The following is an 18,651-nucleotide window of genomic DNA, read 5'->3' on the forward strand; positions in this document are numbered from 1 at the left end:
GGGGCACTGCATTCAAGTGAAATCCTGAATGGCTTCTTCAAAGCCGCACCCTATTTCACTGCAGGTGGCAGGTCCACGGGACCCCGCTTCTCCCATCCAGAGGGCTACCTTTAGGAGGCGCAGTGAAAGTACACCACATTTTTGTTTGTTTCTGCACCTGTGTCTATAATATGATGCGGGCACAGAGGCAAAGTGATGACCTCATTTGCATGGGACCCCAGCCCCATGCAAATGAGGGAACAACCTCTAGTGATAACGCTGGCTCTACATGTGTATCAGTCTGATCTGTATTACAGAAGGGGATGCATAATGTCTGCAGCTCCTTTTGTACTATCAAAGTGCCCTGGGGCAAACAAAGCGGGTGCACATGCCCTTTTCACCCCAGGGGCACTCTGTATGTATAATATGCCCCCCAGAAAGCCAAAGCTGCTATTGATTTGTTTATTAGACTGAACTGACTATTTTTCTTTTTCCATTGGTGACTAATAACAGAAAGTCACTGATGGTTGTTAAACTGAAAATGTTAATATTTTTATGGATATTACTTGAATGATTCAATTTTAATTTGTGCCCAGTATGAGCATGTCAATGATATGTTTCTTCTAATATTAACTTTGTATTAACTTGGCTGATAACATCCATGGATAAATATATAAAATAAATGAATACAACAATTAGACTTCATAAAAAAAGGAAAATAGGGTGCTTTAATCCTGCATTTAAATATATGTGAAAGATTGATTTTAAAAATGTTGCTTTTTCTTCTGAGCATGAAATCTCAGAATGATGGGTCTATTCAGACAGTCTCATCGAAAAACGATAGCGTGTGAAAGGAAAGCTGGAGGTTGCCCATGTCTCATCTGTTTACCAAGAAGTCAAATTTACATTTTGTTTGTGTTTAGTTTAAATCTTTCTTAGCCATACAACAATTTCAGATTATTGTAGGGACAATTTTAAAACCATGGAAATAAAACAAAACGATCAGTTAAAATGACATCTCAATGTCTATCTTACAATTAACATGAACTTAAAGATTCATATTTGTGACCTGATTCATTTTTATTTTTCAGATCAGAGGCTGGATCTATGCAAACTTGGGCCAAACGATAACGATACAGTAAGAGGCCAAATTGTGGGTAAGTGATCATTTTGTCAAAATGCACACTTAATGTTTAGTAGTGTACAGATACTGCAGACATTGTAGGACTATTTGAGGGGCTTGCATGAAATGTTTACGATTGTAAATATGGTTATGCATAAGTGTTTATGCTCGCTTTTCTGAACTTGTATCGCATATTATGCACCATACAAATGTTAAACAACATATCTGCCATTGACCAAACGGTTCTTTAGTTTTTATTGCAGACCGAAGTCTCAATCGGTGAATTATTATTTGTGTACAGCAGTGTTGTTTCTTCTTATGGCTCAGTGGGCATGTATTCATTGAGCTGTGAGTTTGGCATGTCTGAGGTGAGGTAAGAGAGCTTTACAAATTACTTCATCATCATCCAAGTTGGTAGACATGCCCGTTGCACGCAAGATTGAAATAAATTAACCAGATTTTTGTTGAGTATGTGACATGTCTACATTGTGTTGTGTGTGGCGTTCTAACTAATGTGTTTGTGATCCCTGTATGTCAGATGCTTTGTCTAATATGGCCTGTGGTGTGTATGTTTGTGGGAAGCACTGTTTTGCCGCTTTTAACAAGGAAAGAATCAAAGGCACAGGTCGTTGGCAATAGAAAATAGGTTTACTTTAAATTAGTCCGGGAGACAGCCATCCCCGTACAACTGAAGATTGTGTCAATTTTATGCGTGCAGGCAGCTGTTTATATAGTTACGAAAAAGCCTGACTTCATACATATTATCTTAAAAGTAATAAGTCACTGAACAGTATGTGTTGATATATTTTCACATAAACACCACACCACTTGCACCCTTGAATTCATGTCTTCTCCTCTTGGCTCCCCTTATTCTAATCCTAACAGAGTTTTGAAGAAAAATTAACCTTTAACCTCTCTTCTCCGAGGATGTATGTTCTGCTTTTCTCAGGTTTTCTTATCTGACTATAATTAAATCATGTATTGCTCTACAACACTCTTTACTGATGTCTGTGGTAGTGAGATTTCCTCGCATTTTATACTTAACACCACTGTGATTTCCAACCATCTGGCATAGCTGTACTTTTTACAATGTATGAAAGGCGTTATGTCTAATGGTTTCTGCTGGATATTTCTGTATGGTCTCTCATAATGGGAAGTGTTTGTAAGGGGAGACAGTCGTTACAACGCTGCCTTTACAAAAGGATGCCTTGACCAAGCATTGTTTAGCACCCATTGCTTTTACCAGGCATGCCATTCCAACTGAAGGGAAATCTATTTAAGGGGTGAGTGAGAGAGTGTATTTTAGGAATGGGTAAGAGTATAGGGTGGTAAGGCTGTTTTAGGGTTTCAGGATAGGTAGGAAGTTAGGATGATGATGTTTTAGGGTTTAGTGGTATTTAAAGGTATTTTAGGGTTTATTAGTGTGTAGGGGGTTACGGTTATAAGGATTTTGTTTATGGTTTAGAGGTGGGTAAGGATGGTAGGTTGTAAGGGTGTTTTTAAGGTTTAGGGGTAGCAGTATAGGGTGATAAGGGAGTTTTTAGGGTTTAGGGATGGGTAATGGTCTTGGATTGAAAGGGTGTTTTTAGTGGTAAGGTTATTGGGTGGTAAGGGTGTTTTAAGGGTTTAGTGGTGGGTAAGGGTCTAGGGTGTTCATGGTATTTTTAGGGGTGGGTAAGGGACTGGGGGAGGGGGTATTATTACAAAGGGGCAAGGGGGATGGTGGAGGGGTACTTCACCCAAAAAAGATAAATGTAATTTTGATAATAAAAATTATAATTCTCCTGTCTTTTGATAGCGTTGGGGGCGTCGTATTTGGTTTTTAAAAGATCTAGCTTTGAATGAACATTGGCGTGTGTTTTCTCGATCATACTGCATTTGATTCTTACATTTGGAATAGGAAATGGCTGCACGACCTGTCTCTTTTTGGACAATCGGTTGTAACTTGGTTACCAAAAAGTTAATAATACCAGAGTCCCTAGGACACTAATGACATTGCACACCACTGATCTGCTCAGGAAACCTCCTGCTCCTTCTAGACTCAAGAGAAAACACTCAGCCTTGAATACCATTTGGGAGTTTTCATTTTTAAAACCCACCAGCCAAAATATTACTAATTCACACCCCACCAGATTGTCTATCTTTATTCTGTTCAGAAGCCCTCAGCTGGTGCAATTAAACCTCAGTGTGCAGAGAATGTCTAGCATGGCGAACTTAAATTTCGATTGTGATAGTGCTTTGTTAGATATCTCTCTCTCTCTACCCCTCTCTTTACCTCCACCCTCTCTCTACCGCTACACTTCTATGCCTACCTCTCTACATGTCTACCTATACCTCTCAACTTGTACTCCTCTCCCTCTACCTGTACCCCTCTCTCTCTACCTCTCTACACCTCTCTCTCTCCCTACCTCTGTCTACTTCTACCCCGCTGTCTCCACCTTTACCTCGCTCTACCTCCACTCCTCCCTCTACCTCTACCCCTATCTAAACCCTCACTCTACCTCTCTACCTACCTCTAGCTCCCTCTAGCGTTCTACCCCTCTACCTCTTTACACTGCTACCTCTCTCTCTCCCTCTACCTTTCTACCTGCCACTCTACACCCCTATCTACCTCTCTACCTGCCTCTACCTCACACTACCTCACACTACCTCTCTCTACCTCTGCACCTCTACCTCCCTCTACCTTACTCCACCTCTACCTCTCTCCACATCTACCTCACTCCACCTCTACCTCTCCTCGCCTCTACCCCTCTTTGTCCCTCTACCCCTCTCTCTCTACCTCTTTGCCTCTCTACACCTCTGCCTCTCTACACTTCCACCTCTACCTTTCTACCTTCTCTCTACACCTCCACCTCTGCCTCTCTACCTCGCTAACTCAACCTCATTACCTCCCTCTGTCTCTCTTCCTCTACCTCTCTACGCTTCTACCTTTCTACACCTTTTGCCTCTCTACACCTCTGCCTATACCTATCCCTCTTTTTACATTTACCCCTCTCTCTACCTCTACCCTTCTGTCTCTACCTCTAGCCCTCTCTACCACCTCTCACCTACCCCTCTCTCTTTACCGCTCTCTACCTCTTCCCTCCCTCTACCTACCTCTGTACACCTCTACCTCTCTTCCCCTCTCTACCGCTAACCCCTCTCCCACCTCTCTCTCTGCCTATGCCCCCTTGCTCTACTGCTACCTCTCTACCTACTCTAACTCTCTACCTGTTCCTCTCTATCGTTCTACTGCTACACCTGTCTACCTCGCTTCACATCTCTCTCTGTACCCCTACCTATTCCTCTCTCTGCCCCTCTCTGCTTCTCCCTCTCTACCTCTGTACACCTCTACCCCTTCTCTTTGCCTCTGCTTCTACCCCTCACCCTTTCTCTACCCTTCTCTACCCCTCTACCCCTCTCTCCCCTTTCTTTACATCTCTCTACCTCTCTCGACCTCAACCTCTATCGACCTCTACCTCCCTCTAACTCTCTACATCTCTACCTCTACACTTCTACCTCCCTTTATCCCTCTCTCTACTCCTGTCTTTCTACCTCTACTGCCTCCTCTACCTCACTACACCTCTACACCTCTACCTCACTACACCTCTACCTCACTACACTTCTGCCTCCCTACACCTCTATCTCTCCCCTCCTTCTCCCTCTCTACATTTACCCATCTCTTTACCTCTCTCTGCCTCTACCTCTCTGCTTCTGCCCCTTTGTCTCTACCTCTACCCCTTTGTCTCCACCTCTACCCCTCTCTACCACCTCTCCCCTACCCCTCTCTTTACTGCTCTGTACCTCTCTCTACCTTTCACTCTACCTCTCTCTAACTCTTTCCCTCCTTCTACTACCTCTCTCTACCTCTTCCCCCTCTCTACCTGTCTACCTCTCTAAACCTCTACCTTTCTCTCCCTACCTCCAACCCCTCTCTCTCGCTCTACCCCCCTCTCTCTATCCCTCTATCTCTACCTACTTCTAACTCTCTACCTCTCTTTCTACACCTCTGTTCTTTGCTACACCTCCATCTCTCTACACCCCTACCCCTTCTCTTTACCTCTACCCGTCTCACTCTACCCCCTCTCTACCTCTACCCCTCTGTCTACTCCCCTCTGTCTACCCTTTCCCCTCTATACATCTCTCTACCTCTCTATATTTTCCTCTCTACCTCTGACTACATCTACCACTCTATCTCTACCTCTCTCTAGCGCCCTCTACCTGTCTTTCTACACCTCTGTACCTTGCTACACCTCCATCTCTCTACACCCCTACCTATACCTATTTCCCTCTCTCTCTCTCTCTCCCCTCTCCCTCTCTACCTCTCATTCTATGCCTCCGCCTCTACCTCTCTTCATCCCTATCCCTTCTCTTTACCTCTACCCCTCTCACTCTACCCCCTCTCTACCTCCTCTCTACCTCCACCCCTCTCACTCTACCCCCTCTGTCTACCTTTACCCCCTCTCTACATCTCTCTACCTGTCTCCATATCTTCCTCTCTACCTCTAACTACAAATACCTCTATCTCTACCTCTCTAGCCCCTCTACCTCTCTAGCTCCCTCTCCAACTCTACACTTCTACTTCCCTCTACCCTTCTCTCTATTTCTGTCTCTCTACCCTTCTCTCGCTCTCTATATCTCTACACCTCTACCTCCCTCTACCCCTCTACCCCCCCTTGTCCCTCTCTCTACTCCTCTCTCACTCTACCCCCGCCATCCCCGCAGCGCTTATTGATTCTGACACAGCAGACGGTTCCATGTCATTCACAGAGCATACCGGTAGTCTAATACAGGGAGCTGACTAATGCTCTGAACACAGCCCTCAACCGCCCTTTAATATTGTCGATGTGGTAGCGTCACTCACACCTAGTAGTGTTTTTTCGCTTGTAGTGGCTATGCAAGATGAAAATTAATAACATAATAGAAATACAAAAATAGTGCTTTCAGAGCTTGTCTCCCTTGGTGACGGTTTTGTTTTCTTTCCTTTTGGTCGTCTTTCTGACCTTGGTGTGTTTCCGTCTCTTGAGCTCAGTAAAAATATGTTGTGAAAAAAGAAAATGCCAGTTCCCGGAAATACGTGCCGGTGGTCTCCACTGGCGACCACTGAATTAAGCACAGGTGCTGCTACGGTTTTGACCGTGTTATGCAAGCATCTCTCCCAGAATCAGTGCAACATGGGTACAAGAAATATACACTTCTCTCGCAGGCCTATCATAAGCCCTGCAAGCTTCACTCAGTCACAGTACTTATACAACACAGGAAAAGTTGGGGCGGTCTTGTACCCACAGAACAGTTAAAGCATGAGCGGCAGTAAGAGCTTGCTCCAGTAGGAGTGTGACGATTCCTTTGAAAAGCATGAATCTAGGGCAGAAGCTAGACTCTTACACAAGAGACTAAAAAGGTTGACTCAGGCTGCATTGCAAGAATAGATATGTTATCCTTTGACATAGCTTCAGTACCCTCCCTCTCTACCGCTGTGTGAAGCTAAGGAAAGTGCTAAAAATCGCTATTTTGAATGAGCCACTGATCTATACACGGGGAGAAAGCATTCCACTTAAAAATTGAGAGGTCAACTGTACCACCATGAGAGGATGTGCACTATTATAATTTCCATTTCTTTCGAACGGGGATTGCTTGAGACTCATTTTAAATCATACAACAAAGATCAAGGGTTATCCATAGCAGAAGTAAACTTGAAAGTATGAATTTAACAAAGACAATGTGGTCCTTCTACACTTTGTAAAACTTCCCATGTAAGTAATGCAAATGACGGGAAACCCATTTTGCTGGGTATAATGCACCATCACACCCCATATGTTCATCAGTTGAACTCTTAAACTACATGTCATATTCCTGATGATGACCTTTTGATTTATTCCACTTTTGTTGAAACATCGACTAACAAAAGTGGGAATACTGAGATTCTCTCCATTGAGTGGATGTTTAATTAAAAATGTTTTTCTCAATGTGCATATCATCCTAACCATCAATTTGCTTTCTGTTTGACTATGTAAATTTATCTGCTTCTGAGAACTGCATTTATTTGCACAATGGAAGGTCTCACAGTAATTCTCTCGGTATGGGACTTAACATAATGTTATTTAATTTATCCCATACATCTGGTATATTGCAGTTTATTGCAATTTATGGTATTTGATATTCTGTGCTCTTGCAAACAAAAGGAGAGAGCGTGAGAAATTCAGGCGATGCACAGCCTCCCTAAAGTCACAAATAAACACCCTCCCTACGTAGGTCGCTCTCTAGGGACTTGTTGTGCCTGCCTCAGACTGAGAGAAGACAAAATGAAAGGAATGCCAAGAATTCAACACTCTTAGTCTCAATATTAGATTTATTAAGGCACTTCCCAAAAGGTTCGGACAGCGAAAAAATAAAGTGAATATTTGTCAAATGCAGCAACACAAGTGCACTTCTGAAAATAATCACAGCAGTAGAATAATAATGATTATAGAAACAAAAACAATACACTACTTCAACCATGGATAATATATCTATATATATATCTATAGATATATATATCTATATATATAGTGATAAAATATACATGCACAACGCAAAGATAAAAATACAAATTAAAAATTCATCACCATGGGGTGTGAGACAGACATCATCTCTTTGGCATACCTCAAGCTGTGAACCCAAATGACTGTGAAAAGAGAGAGCTACCCACAATGGGATCCTAGCTAGGCATCCCCTCCTGGAAATGAGTTCTGTCAAACCCCAGTCATCAAGCTTCCCCCTTATATACTTTAAACAAGCTGGAAAGGAGAGTTCTAGAAACTCCCCCTCCCATACAGTAAGTTGTTTTTCAAACGCTGGTCAGTGTTGAAAGAGCACGTTTAGAGATCGGCCTCTTCCCAAGGTGCGCTCCCAAGATCAAACTGTTCCGTGTCGTACCATAAATATTCTCTGTTACATCCTTCTCTCCCTCACTCCTCCATGTTAGTTCCCTGCCTTGGTGAGGAACAGCGAGAGGAACAAAAAACATGTTGCATACGTTGTGCGTGGAAAAATACCTGCTCCACCAATATGACCGTGTTTGAAGCTAAGCACAAAATGGAGTCAGTGGTCAAGATGGAGCAACACGTTAAATACAGAAATACAATTAGCATTACACTCCTCTTGACACATCAGAGGTTTCCCAAAGTATTGGAAGAGGAAAACTTGCCCACAAATGTTTGCGGCATACCTCATCATTGGTGTCCTCTCTCCATTCAGGTAGGTAAATACCACCTCAGTGGACTCAACCAGTGGTGGCGAGGTCCAACTTAATGTTTTTATTTAGAAGCTGGGATCGAGGTAATTTAAAATAAATTACAATATACCCAAAAGATTTCCTTTACCTTGGGCCATCTGCCTTTTTCAGGGCTGAGGTTATCCCTACCTATTATGCGTTTAATATCATGAAACACATAACGATGAGGTGTAAGGCTCTTATACCAGTTGGGAGAAGATCTGCTCACTTGCAATATAAAGTGCTATAAAAACATTTCCTATTAAAAATATCGAGTTGACTAACTGTCAAATATTTATCATCTCATTTTTGTAGACCAAATCATTCAATCAATTGTTGAGTACTCAGCTGTGAAATTTGTATGTGCACTTTTATCCAAGTTTCGCTTAGGGACTATTAGATGGTTAATTTGTTTTCCCCTTAGCCAGTTTAATATTGGTGTTTTGCTAGTTTGCCCATCTGATGAGTCTGCTGTGCAAGTCCTTGAGGACTTTTTCTGTTGTAAATACTGTACATTGTTTTACTCAAGTTTTTAAAACCAGTTCTTAACATGCATGGATTTCAACAATGGTCGTCCGCTGTCTACTTTTTATGAATGTTGCCCAATATCCAAGACTGTTCCTGTTCTAATGCTGGTAGTGTTTTTTTATAAAACTTGCATTTTCTAAACAAAGGTCTCTTCATTTATATGGTTCCTGATTTTTGGATGTGTTTTATTTATATATATATATATAAATAAATGTAGGTCGCAGCGTCTTTGCCTTCACGTGGCAGATGGAGACAGGGTCGCGACCCCCGATACTTTAAGAAACAAACATCTGCAATGTTCAGGGACTGAAATAATCTGCGTCCCGAACGTAGAAAGACGAGTCTCCCTCACTCCAGAGAGATGAAATGAAACTTTTATTAAGCAATGTACCCAACGCGTTTCGGAAAGTAAAATTTCCTTGGTCACGGGTAACTGACCCGTTCCTCTAGTCTATTTAAATACATCAAGTGCACAGTACAATACATAAACAAAATCAAAAAAGGACTAAAGTGCAGCATCTCCTGAATTAAGCCTGAAACAAGTCGGCCATTTTGAAGTTGCTCGAGTACTATATAAATATGTATCAATCAACTTCTATACAAAAGGCATAACTATTAATCAACAATTTCTAATCATCCATTGAATGATTTAATTTGCATTCTCCTAATAAATGTCATATTACTTCGCATAAAATAATTTTATCCCCATTTAAATGTTCTTTAAATGTTGTAAATAATGAAATATATTCATGATCTGTACAGTCAAAAAAAGGGGGATTTAGTATAAAAATATACAGTATGTATGGCTAAAACTTAGGTAAGTACATAATAAGAGTATTAGGATGTAACATATTTAAATGCAAAATATTCAATTCACTTCTAATGTATTTCTTTTAATATTAATATGTACAGACCCAGTTTAAAGCCTTATCATGTTTATAATATATTTATTCCCCTAATGAAGACATTCACTTTTACTGCAAAGTTAAATATAAAAATATAAGGAAAGGCAAATAGATATATATAAAAAAGGATATAATAGCTCCTTTGCTTTTGTTGACAATGAAGTTGAACAGTCATGATCTTCTCTATTGAATATATTAATATAAAAGCCACCAATGAAAAGGAGATAAAAAATATAATTAAAATAAAATTAAACAAATACTACATACTACAAGAAGTTTTCTAGAAAAAATTGAAAAATAGTAGAGGAATTGTTTTAAAAAGCGTGGAATGCAGCATAAGAAAATTGTTGTACAAAAGACAAATAGGACCTTAATTGCCTACATGTATTGACAATTCTTCATCCATGTTAAGTCCAATCGGTTGAAAAGTATTCATGCCAATTATTAGCCTGGATTCCAGTCTCTTCAATTTCCAGTACTCTGTTCCCACCTCTTTCCCTTATTGGAACTTGGTCTCTAAAGTGTCTAGCTACTCAATAGCTTTTGTCTATATGATCTATAGCTCTCATATATTCTAAAATTCGTTTTTTAGCAGGATGGATGGTACTACCTATATAAAATGTGTTACAAGGACAGATTAAAGTGTAAACACAATGATCTGACATACATGACACATGTTTACGAATTACATAAGGGGTAGAAATAGTGGGGAATTGAATACTTTTCGTATTTGTACTGTTTATACAAGCTTTACATCTACCACAGGCAAAGAATCCCTGAGTGGGGTACTTAGCTTTAGTTTGTGTGATTAAGCAGTTACAAAGTGAATCGCTTAAAGATTTATTTTTCCTGAAGGTAAAACGTGGAGATTTTGATTTTGTTTATGTATTGTATTGTGCACTTGATGTATTTAAATAGACTGGAGGAACGGGTCAGTTACCCGTGACCAAGGAAATTTTACTTTCCGAAATGCGTTGGGTACTTCGCTTAATAAAAGTTTCATTTCATCTCTCTGGAGTGACGGAGACTCGTCTTTGTACGTTCGGGACGCAGATTATTTCAGTCCCCGAACGTTGCGGATGTTTGAGATATATATATGTTCAATAGCATGTGTAGCTGCAGATACACATGCTATATGCATAGGTCTGTCCACATCCGCCATCTAGTGTTGGGCTTGGAGTGTTATAAGTTGTTTTTCTTTGAAGAAGTCTTTTGGAGTCACGGGATAGAGTGACTCCTCCTCTCGGTTCCATTGCGCATGTTCATCGACTCCATTGTTAAATTGTTTTCTTTCTGCCATCGGGTTCGGACGTGTTTCCTCTCACTCCGAGATTTTGATTCAGAAAACTTTAGAAAACCTTCCCTTTCGTCGGTATTGTCTCGATTGTGGTCTCCATCTAGCATCGAACCGGTAGTACTGCCGGAACAACACTTTGTTCGCCCTTCGGGCCGCGCATGTTCAACTCGGGCCTATTCGGGCCGATCGCGTGGAAAGCATGATGGATCGGACTCACTTCTGATTCTGCCCTTGGTGCCACGCCAAGTACCCATACACAGACCAGCATTTGGTTTGCAACCTGTGCCTTTCTCCAGACCATCGGGAGGAAAACTGTGAGGCCTGTCAATCGTTTCGATCAAAAAAGACTCTTAGAGATTGAAGAGCAAGAAGGCTAGAAATGGCGCGAAGAGCAGTGAACATCTCGACGTCACCGAAGAAGAGCAGTCGCAAACAGCAGTCTCTATCCGAGACACATCACAGCAGGCCAGAATGTGAGTATGTCTGCCCCTGCACCCCCACACAAGAAACATCTAAAGGCCTTGGGTACACCACTGCCGAAAGGCCATGGTTGGGCCTGTAAAAAGACTGTTGGTGACCGACCTGCCACACCTCCGATTACTTCGGAGTCGACTAAAACCATAAAGGGCTCCATTTCAGACTCCGGCAAGAAACACCAAGTTTCGGGGTCGTAAATTCGAAAGGCAGTTTCGGAGCCGAGACCTTCCACAGCATTTTCGATACCGAAAAATCAACAAACTTCGAAACCGAAAAAGACAACTTAAACAGGAGAGCAAGGACTTTCTAAAAAAAAATTATGAGAAAGCCGTAAAACCTCTGAGGAAGAGTCGGACATTGAACCCATTCTACAAGTTATGGATGAGAGACAATCTAGGATACACATCCATAAAGAAACAGGGAGAATTATTACAGCACCTCCTCTAAAAACAAAGAGAAAGCTGGCATTCCAAGAAGAACTGGACACTGCACAGCCCCTAGCTAAAGTGCAAAAGAAAAAAGAGAAGCCAGTACCTCCTCAGTTTTCTCCTCCTCATTCTTCACACCTATCTGTCTCTCCTCACACCAGTCCTCCACCAATGCCTTCTCCAAAACACACTTCTTATTTGCAAGAAGACATTGTAGATCCATGGGACCTTTATGATCCTGATCCCATCCCAGACAACAACCAAGTTACCTACCCATACAAACCATCTCCGCCTGAAGAAACCACAGTATACAATCAGGTCATAGCCAGGGCTGCAGCCTATCATGGGGTAACAATGCACACTGAACCACTGGAGGAAGACTTTTTGTTTAATACACTTTCCTCAACACATTCTATGTACCAATGCCTCCCAATGTTACCTGGCATGGTAAAACACACAGACCAAATTGTTAATGAGCCTGTGAAGGATAGAAAATAAATATATGCCTGCACTCTCTGACCCAAATTATATTACCCATCAGGTGCCTCCAGGTTCAGTGGTGGTTAGTGCAGCAAGAAAGAGGGCAAATAGCTAGTCTTCAGGAGATGCACCATCTCCTGATAAAGAGAGCAGAAAATTTGGCGCTGCAGGAAAAAGAGTTGCCTCCTAAGCAGCAAATCAGTGGAGAATAGCTAATTCTCAAGCTATACTAGCCCGTTATGATGGAGCTCATTGGGATGAGATGCTGGATATCATACAGCATCTCCCAAAAGAACACCAAAAGTGGGCACAACAAGTGGGTAGTAGAGGAAGGGCAAGCCATCAGTAACAATCAGATAAGGTCTGCACTTGATGCTGCAGATACAGCTGCATGGAGCGTTAACACAGCCATTGCCATGAGGAGACATTGATGGCTGCGCTACTCTTGTTTTAGACCAGAAATCCAAAAGACTGTGTTAAACATGCCTTTCAATAAAAATAAAAAAACACCTCTTTGTCCCAGAAGTGGACACTGCAATAGAAAAATTGCAAAAAGACTCCGATACGGCAAAGGCAATGGGTGCTCTGTATACTGCACCATATAGGGGGTCATTTCGTAAGCCTCAGTTTCGAGGAGGCTTTAGACCACAGACCTCCGAGGCTTCTACCTCACAAACGAAACAAACATATCAAACCCAGTACCAACGAGGTGGGTTTAGAGGGACATACAGAGGCCAGTACTCTAGAAATAGAGGTAAATTCCAAACCTCTAAACAGCCAACATCCCAACCAAAGCAGTGACTTCCTTTCCTCCCTTCCACTCTACACATCTCCTGTGGGGTGAAGACTACAACAGTTCCACTCACACAAACAACTGGGTATTATTAATTGTCCGCAATGGCTATTGCCTAGAATTGATAAATACCCCTCCAAATATTCCACCAAGATATCACAAGTTTTCCCCAGAACATACGGTTCTGCTACAACAAGAGGTTCAATCTCTACTACTAAAACAAGCAATAGAATTAGTTCCACAGTCTCAACAGGGAATAGAAGTATACTCACTATACTTCCTAATTCCCCAAAAAGATGGCACCTTCAGGCCAATATTAGACCTCAGGCCCCTCAATTTTTACATCTTACATTTTCACATGGTAACTCTACAAGATGTTAGACCACTGCTACAAAAACAAGATTTTATGACAGCCCTAGACCTCAAGGATGCGTATTTTCACATACCCATCCACCCAGCTCACAGAAAACATCTCAGGTTTGTCATACAAAGAAAACACTACCAGTTCAAAGTGTTACTTTTTGCCATAACAACAGCTCCAAGAGTGTTCACAAAGTGTCTAGCGCTAGTAGCAGCATAGTTAAGAAGACAACACATCCATGTCTTTCCATATCTAGACGATTGGCTAATAAAATCAAACAATCGTACGCAATGCCAAAAACATACACATTACGTGATAGCAACTTTACACACACTAAGATTTTCTATAAACTACGAAAAGTCACACCTTCAACCAGCACAAGTACAACCGTATTTAGGTGCTATCCTAAATACTCAATTAGCTCTAGCATATCCAGGCACACACAGGATACAAGCTTTCCAAAATCTCAGCCCACTTATACAGCCAAATCAACAATATACCGTGAGATTTGTCATGAAGATATTGGGAATGATGGCATCTTGCATAGCAATAGTCCCACATACAAGATTAAACATGAGGCCCTTACAACAGTGCCTTGCACAACAATGGTCACAGGCACACGGTCAACTTCAAGATCTAGTGTTGATGGACCTCCAAAGACATATGTCCCTTCCAGGGTGGAATCGCACCAATTTAATAAAGGGGCGGTTGTTTCAATACCCTGTGCCTCAGACCATAATCACAACAGATGCATCAGTGATTGGTTGGGGAGCTCACCTAAACAATCACACTATTCAAGGACAATGGGATGTCAAACAGAAGCAGCTACATATAAACCACTTAGAGCTATTAGCTGTATTCCTTGCCCTAAAAGCATTTCAACCTCTTCTTAAACAGAAGAATGTTCTTATAAAGACAAGACAACATGACAACCATGTATCATCTCAACAAACAGGGAGGGACACATTCATCTCAACTGTCCCTTCTAGCCCAAACAATTTGGAAATGGGCAATTCACAATCAAATTCACCTAATAGCACAGTACAGTCAGGGATAGACAATCAGTAGGCAGATGTCCCCAGTAGAAATCACCAACCAACAAACACACGAATGGGAGGTTCACCCCCAAATACTTCAAAAGTACTTTCAAAAGTGGGGAACACCAGACATAGATCTATTCGCAACAAAGGAAAACACAAAATGCCAAAACTTCGCATCCAGACACCCACATCCCCTATCCAGTGGCAGTGCTCTATGGATCAGTTGGTCAGGGATATTTGCTTACGCTTTCCCCCTCTCCCACTCCTTCCATTTCTGGTCAACAGATTGCGTCAAACATCACTCAGCATGATACTCATAGCACCAACATGGGCATGTCAGCCTTGGTACACAACCTTACTGGACCTATCTGTAGTACCTCACTCCCATCTCCCAAACAGACCAGATGTGTTAACACAAAACAAAGATAGAGTCAGGCATCCAAACCCCAATGCCCTCAATCTAGCGATTTGGATCCTGAAGTCATAGAATTTGGATACTTAAAACTTCCATCAGAATGTATGGAAGTCATTAAACAAGCAAGAAAACCCACTACCAGACAGTGCTACGCAAACAAGTGGAAAAGATTTGTTTACTATTGTCAATCTAAAACCATAGATCCACTTACAGCATCAATACAAGATATTGTATGTTACTTACTTCATTTACAAAAATCAAATTTAGCTTTTTCCTCTATAAAACTACATCTTACTGCAATATCTGCATATTTACAAACTATTCAACATAGCTCTTTCTTCAGAGTTCCCGTTATTAAAGCCTTCATGGAGGGGTTAAAATGCATCATTCCACCAAGAACACCACCTTTTCCATCATGGAATTTAAATTTTGTACTTACCAGACTTATGGGACCACCTTTGGAACCCATGCACTCTTGCCAAATTCAATTTCTAACATGGAAGGTTGCCTTCCTTGCGGCTATTACTTCCTCAAGAAGAGTAAGTGAGATACAAGCATTCACTATTGAAGAACCTTTTTTCCAGGTACACAAACATAAGGTTGTACTAAGAACAAATCCAAAATTTCTACCAGAAGTAGTATGTCCTTTTAACATCAATCAAACAGTGGAATTGCCAGTCTTCTTTCCACAGCCAGATTCGGTAGCAGAAAGAGCTCTTCGTACCCTAGATCTTAAAAGAGCTCTCATGTATTACATAGACAGACCAAAACAGTTTAGAAAGATAAAACAGCTTTTTGTAGCTTTCCAACAGCCACATACAGGCGATCCTATATCAAAACAAGGTTTAGCAAGATGGATTGTTAGATGTATACAAACATGTTATATCAAAGCACAAAGACAACTTTTAGTCACTCCTAAAGCACATTCCACAAGAAAGAAAGGTGCAACAATGGCTTTCTCGGGAAACATACCAATGGCTGATATATGTAAAGCAGCTACATGGTCAACCCCTCATACATTTACTAAACACTACTGTGTTGATGTTTTATCGCACCAACAAGCCACTGTAGGACAAGCTGTCCTAAGAACATTATTTCAAACAACTTCAACTCCTACAGGCTAGCCACCGCTTTTTTGGTAGGACTAACGGCCTTGTAGTCTATGCGTAGCAAGTTTATCTGCAGCTACACATGCCATCGAACGGCAAATGTCACTTACCCAGTGTATATCTGTTCGTGGCATGTTGTGCTGCAGATTCATATGCACCCTCCCTCCTCCCCGGAAGCCTGTAGTCGTTTGTTAAAACATTTGTACATATGTATATACATTTGTATGGACATCTCTTTTCTCTTATATACTCTATCACTCCTTTCTTCACCCTCTGCGGGAAAGCAATCTAACAATGGAGTTGATGACCATGCGCAAAGTAACCGGAAGGACGAGTCTCTCGATCCTGTGACTCCAAAAGACTTCTTCGAAGAAAAACAACTTGTAACAGTCCGAGCCCAACACTAGATGGGGGACGGTCTAATGCATAGAATGTGAATCAGCAGCACAACATTCCACGAACAGATGTACACTGGGTAAGTGACATTTTCCATATATACACACACACATTTAATGGCATGTGTGCCTGTAGATACACATGCTTTGCATAAGCCCGCCATCTAGTGTTGGGTCCAGAGTGTTGCAAGTTGTTTTTATTCGAAGAATCTTTTCGAGTCACTGGATCAAGTGACTCCTCTCTCTGATACTGTGCATGGGCATTGAGTCCTTTGTTAGATTGTTTTCTCTCTGCCGTCGGGTTTGGATGTTTGTTTCTCTCGCTCCTGTATTTCCTCAGCTCGTTCTACTCCAAACTGTTCTCATCCACCTTTCTTACAGCAACGGTATTATACTTCATTCGGGGTTTCTATGTATCTCGTGGACGGTCCGAATTTCTTCACTGGTAGCCGGCTCATTGCCTTTTGAGGCATCCGTGCCCGTCTCAGGCCTACACCTCCAAGTGGTGTCGGACTATGCAGGGCTCATGGAATGTACTCCATTTCGGTTCTGCCCTTAATGTCACTCTAAATTCCCACACACCGACCAACATCTGGTGTATTATTTGTGTCTCTCCCCAGACCACAACGAACTGAGTTGGAACACCTGACAATCCTTTCTGTACAAGAAGCTCTGGGACCGAAGAGCTTGTAGTTTGGAGATGGCATCCAAAATACCAGACCACACTCCAGATATCTTCGAGGAAGAGCACGCACAGGAGGAGCCGTAACAGGAGGAGGCCTTATCCATCGAAGACTGAGAGTAAGACATCCAAACCGATATATAGAGCCAACCTGTCACCTCTGAGCAACCCGTGAGTAGAACAGCCCCTAATCCCCATTCAAAGACAATAAAGAAACCCCAGAAGCAGGTTGCTGGACTGCCACTGCCTTCGAGCCATGGTCAGATCTGGAAATCATCTTCGGATGCCCGACCATCTGGCTCGGCACCAGAAACAACCAAGACGTCTTCTGCATTGACCTTTGGCTCGTCAACATCATAGGCATGTTCGGGATCGAGCAGATCCATTGAACTGAGTGCTTTGGCACCAAGCAAAAAAGCCTCCGCATCCACTTCGGAACCGACAGCTTCGACACAACCCAAGACTTCGGCTCTGAAACTGTTCCATCTGGAGACTCCAGTCATTCCTCTTAATCAACTTCACCAGTGGAGCCTAGTTTAGAGATAATGGACGCTCATCAGCGGCAGTTCCATATTCAAAAAGGTACAGTGAGAATAATTGCTTCCCCCCCATCCCAATCCAATTAAAAGGAAGCTCACTTTTGAAAGGCCATGGACACTGCTCCTTTCCCTAAAAAGGTCTCCAGGAGGAAAGCTCCAGTCAGACCTCCGCCTTCTCCACCACACTCGCCACTGTTTTCTTCTACCCTTCCTTCACCTCCCCAATCTCCGACACCACTCATTGAACAACAATTTTCACCACAGGGTTCACCACCTCCTCAAGAGGATGGTTTAGATTACATACCACATGATGTGTAGAGCCATGGGATTCAAATGATCCTGTCCTGCCAAATGACACTGATTTATATCTAGCACAGCCATCACTTCCTGAAGACACATCATCTTATCAGTAGGTCATAGCAAGGGCAGCCGCATACCACAATGTCCAGCTGCACACTGACCCCATTGAAGAGGATTTCCTCTTTAACACTATGACTATGACACATAGAGTCAGTTTCTCCCTATATTCCCCAGCATGCTTAGACATGATAATTATGTTTTTGAAGAACCCGTTAGGTCTCAGGTTATCACCCCAAAGGTCTATTTAAAAAATACAAAGCAGCACCTACAGACCTTCTGTTTATGTTGGCTCAAATCCCTCCAGACTCAATAGTCAGTACAAAGCGCAAACATGCTAATAGTCAGTCCACAGGAGATTCGCCCCTCCTGACAAGGAAAGAAAAAAATTTGATGCAACACGAAAAAGAGTAGCTGCACAAGCTGCCAATATTTGGCATAGTGACAATTCACAGGCACCTTTGGCACAATACGACAGGGCCCACTGGGACGGATTGGGGGATCCCCTTCCG

General features: G+C 42.1%; 1 protein-coding gene across 1 annotated transcript in view; it reads left to right on the top strand.

The window, feature by feature from the left end:
* SMURF2 (SMAD specific E3 ubiquitin protein ligase 2) overlaps nucleotides 1–18,651 on the top strand; it is a 708,378-nt gene that overhangs the window by 254,198 nt on the left and 435,529 nt on the right. The window contains exon 5 of the mRNA XM_069199920.1: nucleotides 1,071–1,136. Within this exon, the coding sequence (XP_069056021.1) occupies nucleotides 1,071–1,136 (66 nt within the window). The remainder of the gene's footprint in view (nucleotides 1–1,070; nucleotides 1,137–18,651) is intronic.

This window comes from Pleurodeles waltl, chromosome 7 (assembly GCF_031143425.1).
Source record: "Pleurodeles waltl isolate 20211129_DDA chromosome 7, aPleWal1.hap1.20221129, whole genome shotgun sequence".
In the NCBI taxonomy this organism is placed as follows: Eukaryota; Metazoa; Chordata; class Amphibia; order Caudata; family Salamandridae; genus Pleurodeles; species Pleurodeles waltl.